Here is a 5,156-nt window from a genome sequence, read left to right on the forward strand (position 1 = left end):
ATTCTCAGCGTTAGAAATAAGGTTTTTAAATCGTCATTAAACGGGCGACACCGTCCCGATAGAAATTTGTGCTCGGAAATGACACTCGTTAATCATTCTGACATATCTTACAGTAAAATTGCTAGTACACGTAAGATCGTGACGAGTTTAATGCGATTTAACGGGAATAAAAATTCACGATAGAAAGGGGGCGGGGTATATAAAGATCAATGAAGAAATAATTCTGTGTACATTATTGATCGCGATAACTCACCTGTCGAATTAGGGATGCGTACGTGAACGGTGGTCTGACGTCGGCATTTTTGTAGAATTCCCTATTTCGTTGAATTTCTGAAAGCAGAATCAAGATTTAATCCAACGGTAATTCGATCGACCGATTATATGAACGGGAAGAAAATTTTTGCCGTGTGTCACGTAGAAGAGCAAACGTGTTTAATGTGTGCAAGAGACTAATGGATCTAAGATACTACGAATTTAAATCAAGATTTTAATCTCTAAGGGGTTATTGTTCCACTTACGAATATCGTCGGATCGAATCGATAGCTCGTTAATTATTCGAATTAATCTAACGAACAACGTAAAACGGAATGAAGCGCAGTTATCGTTTATATCATGCCGAAATAAAATTTTCTCATGTTGAAAGTCAATATGTATGTATAATATAATTACGTTCCGAGTTATTAATAAAAGTTATATTTATTTTCTCAACTTAATTGCGGATAAAGCGAAAAAAGCAGGCGTATACCACATTGCAGCAAACCAATAAACCAAGTAGAGAATATCGCGTTAAGTAACTTTACAAATATGTAGCTATTCGTTTTCTTTTTTCTTTTACTTTCTTTTTTTCCTTTCTTTCTTTCTTTCTTTCTTTCTTTCGTTTATTTAATTTTTTCGAAAAGTAGCATAGCGAAAAGTAGACGCGGATTTTATGCGAACAGAAAAGTGGAACACAAAATACGATATGCTGAGTTCTTTGTGTCGAGCATACGACACGAATCGATATAATTTCTTTTTCATTTTATTATATCAATGTTCTCTGAATTGGAATACGAAGAACGTTCTGGTTACATTCAAGGTCTACGAATTTTTCTCCCGTTAAAATATAATGTGTAATAATATACTTTCAATTAGTTTTATAAATACGTTCGATGTCCGACACAAAGAACTTCATTTATGAAAGGCATGCAAGATGAAGCGTAGTTCGTTCAATGAGAAAAGAGATCCTTTTCCATTTTTGTTTTTGTTTTTTTTTTCTTTAAAAAAAAAAAAAAAGCCATCGTGGGAGCATGGAGAGAAGGTTGACAGTACCTTGTTGGACGTCAAGGCCAGCACGCTCCAGCATGTAGGGCAGCCCTACACGGTGGGGAGGGCAGGCAGCACAAAAAGTAAAAGGAAAGAATAAAATGTATCGATAAGAAAAAACTGGTTATCGAATATCAGTAGCTCGTATTGGGAAATGGAATAACAAGAACAAGAACAAATGTAATGATAAATTATTAATCAATTGTTTTGTCGAATTACTGATCTTCTTTTTTCTTTTCCCTCTATTTTTTTTCTTTCTTTTTTTTTCTCTTTAGCCTCCCTTATACCTATACACTTGCCCTATATCGCCAACAAGGTTTCGTATATATATATGTATGCGTATATATATATATATATATATAGACAGATAAATAAATAGATAGATAGATAGATATAGAAATGTATATTATATAACGCTGTGAATATTATTGCTACGATCAAAGAAAGTTTGTGCGTGTGATAGAGTTCACAATAGGAGGAGGCACGAGACCAAGAGAGGATCGTAAAGAACATCTGCTGCGGGATATGCCACTATTTTTTTCTCTCCTTCTCTCTCTCTCTCTCTCTCTTTCTCTCTCTCTCTCTCTCTCTCTCTCTTTCTCTCTCTCTCGGGGTGAACGCGCAATTTTCAACGAACCGTGACATGCCGTGATTTTTACAATGATTTTTTTATCTCCATGAATCGCTTCAATTGATTGATTCTAGACATATGAACTTGTCGAAAAATTTGATATATCGATATTGATACACACACACACACATATATATATATATATATCTTGAAAATCATCGAGCATCTCACCGTTCGTAAAATCATCCCGAGAGTTGAATTCCCTTAATCATTATTACCTTCGTTAATATCTATTCCAGATCTATCGATGGTTACTCTGCGCCTTACAGTGCCCTCCTCATATAGCCCTACGGATAGTATTTAAATCTCTGAATTTTTATACATCTTTCGTTTTACCTTTCTCGTGACGAAAAAATAGAACAACAAAAAATTAATTTTTTTTTCTTTCTCTATTTCTCTCCCTTTCTCCCCCCTTCTGTCACTTTCTCTTTCTCTCTCTTTCTATTTATATAAATACAAATATGATAGTTAAAGGTAGATTTTTACCATAACAGGTAACGATGAATATATATGTGTATGTATCGTACCTTAGAGCAGGTAAAACGGAAGTTTCTCCTTTCGACATGAAAGACTTACATTGGTCGATAAGTACGTATATTATTTCGTCGTAGAAAAATAAATTATCGAACGATATAAAATTATAAAGATTAGAATGATATCAAATTTTATATATATATATATATACATAATATATTTTATATATATAAAAATGTAACATATATATATATATGTTAATATATCTATAAAAATGGATTAATAAACATATATATATATATATATATATATATATATAATGATATATATAAAGAGAAAAGGAATAGATATTACCTCCAGCTAAGGATAAGGTCGACTTGTCACTGATTCGTCGTCGTATCGGTCCAGCCATACTCGGCATGCTTCCAGGAGTTCCGGGCATGTTCGGTAACGGTGGCATCCCCGACATGTTTGACATGTTCGGTATCGGTGGCATCGCCGTACCACCAGCGGATGGTGGCAGTTGTCCACCCGCTGGCGATCTCACTGCCGAGACTAGAGCCGACATTGAAACCGGCGAAACCTGGGACACGCCAAAGTTTGGTGGTGGCTGGCTCATCAGGGCCGTCGACAGATTCAACTTTGGTAAACTCGAGCCCGTCTGAAAGCAATCGTCGAATTCCTTGTTCAACCTTTTCCTATATTTCTTTCCATTTTTCTATTTTCCTTTTACTTCTTTCAATTATCTCTTTTTCTATCTCCTTTTTTCTCTCCCTCTCTTTTCATTATTATTAAATATTACATTTGACATGGACAAGTCGTAATTATGAATATACCTACTTCTTCAAAATTCCTAACTTCCTCTCTTTCAATTTACAATTCTCCAATTTTTGTCTATCTCTCTGTTTCTCTTTTTTCTTTCTTTCCTTCTTTTTTTTTTCTTATTAAACTCTTGCACAGATATTTCCTCCTTTCCTTCTTTTTTTTTTTTTTATCTCAGACACACTCTCATTGTCGTACTCGAATATGCGAATTTTCTTTCTTTTTTTTTTTTTTTTCATTGCATTTATTAAAGACGCGAATAAATTGTAATGATGAATATAATTATGTATGTAATATTTTATAATCCTTTGATCATCTTGACTATCTTTCCGATAGCTGACGTGACTTTGATAATCAACGAAGAGCTGGAAATTTTATCGTTAAATTGATTAAGACCCATCCCCTCGGCTCTTTCTCTACTAACCATTTGATTTGAGGGAGTTATCGCGACGAGCTAATGCGACATCGACATTCTACAGTTACCGCGTACTTGTTAGAGATTTTAATTAAGACGTTAGAAAATCGACGCGTCCCCGTTGAATAATTAATACAGACTTTATGTATAAATTAGCGTGCAGGCCAAGGCACAAACCAAGGTGGCCGACCGCGAACGATCGCTCGAAATTCGCGTTGTTGTAAGCACGCCATTGCGGTGGCCTTCGTTGAAGAAGGAGTGCTCGTAAAATTCACAAACGACGCCGAAACCGTCGTGAATATCCGACTTTACGAGCCACGTCTCGTATTCGTCCCGCGAGAAGAGTTTACGCGATAACGAGACCCCTCGTTACTATCGCACCATTCCTTTTCAAAATATTCTTATATTCAGTCCTCGTCATTAGCATATCGATATTATTTATTAATATTTTTCTTTTTATCTTTACCTTTATTTTGTTTTCTCTTTGTTTTCTCTTTGTTTTTATTTAAGTGCACAAACTATTTAATTTTATTTTTTTTTTGTTCGCCACAAAAGAATTATGATAATTTAAAAGAAATAATTCAAAAAGAAGAAGAAACAAATCGTAAAAGCCGATCGTTGTCGTAACATCGATATCGATATCGATATTTTTCATTTGTACGTAATTAAATATGTGGATATCTATATGTAAGCAAATATATTATCTATTTGTTGATATACAAAATTATATGTGAATTATATGCAAATATATGCGATGAGCTTACCGAAGACTCGGAAGATTTTGGTGGTTCGGGGGAAGCCATTTGTTTCGCCATATGCAAATGATGCATCATGGCATTGAGACGATCCCGTTCCTTCTGCAACTGAATCTCCAATTGCGAGACCACTTGCATCTGTACCCTCGCTTGTGCCGTCGATCTATCGTCCAACGTGTGCTCCGTGTTTAAGTGCCTGTGATTATGGTGTATCATCCTTAACAAACTTGGATCGGTTTACTTTAACTTTCACGTTAAGTAATTCTTGAACGTTGCAACTTACGCACACGTTTAATAAAACAATATTTACTTTTAGCTTTCTTAACGTGATGTTTCATTTTAATAAAACAAAAGTGATATTTATTTTACAAATTTATTGACTTTCAAATCGACGTTAAAAATATTTAATAAAATACTTTGTATTTACGCTTCGCGGCAATATTTCCGCGGACAACGATGACAAATAAAAACGCCGTTGATTTTCATTTTTTCTTTTTTCTTTTTTTTTTTTTTCGTGAAAGTACTCTCCGAGAAAATTAATAAGATTTAAACACTGACAATATCCTACGCGCAATGCGCCCCGTTTAAAAATCACTCGAATAGAATAACCGAGTAAACTTTAAAGAGACGACATCAAAGTGAAGACGATCGACAAAAATCACGGTCCACGTTTTTCTTCTTTTCGGAGCGAATTTCTCGACGATAAAAATTGTAAAGAGACAGACAAAGAGAGAGAGAGAGAGAGAGAGAGAGAGAG

General features: G+C 34.7%; 1 protein-coding gene across 23 annotated transcripts in view; it reads right to left on the minus strand.

The window, feature by feature from the left end:
• Nucleotides 1–5,156, minus strand: part of LOC122630620 (forkhead box protein P1-like) — a 319,327-nt gene that overhangs the window by 12,646 nt on the left and 301,525 nt on the right. For 19 of the 23 annotated variants that reach the window (XR_006327530.1, XM_043815317.1, XM_043815315.1 and 16 more), the window contains 4 exons: nt 4,409–4,595; nt 2,762–3,068; nt 2,152–2,220; nt 254–330 (listed from right to left, as the gene is read on the minus strand). Coding sequence is in view for 22 of the 23 variants with exons in the window: in XM_043815317.1 (XP_043671252.1) it covers nt 254–330; nt 2,152–2,220; nt 2,762–3,068; nt 4,409–4,595 (640 nt within the window). In the remaining variant the exon portion in view is untranslated. Of the gene's footprint in view, nt 1–253; nt 331–1,308; nt 1,354–2,151; nt 2,221–2,761; nt 3,069–4,408; nt 4,596–5,156 lie in introns of all 23 variants that reach the window. The other 4 variants (XM_043815305.1, XM_043815304.1, XM_043815309.1 and 1 more) reach the window with 2 other exon arrangements.

This window comes from Vespula pensylvanica, chromosome 7, assembly GCF_014466175.1.
Source record: "Vespula pensylvanica isolate Volc-1 chromosome 7, ASM1446617v1, whole genome shotgun sequence".
Lineage (NCBI taxonomy): Eukaryota > Metazoa > Arthropoda > Insecta > Hymenoptera > Vespidae > Vespula > Vespula pensylvanica.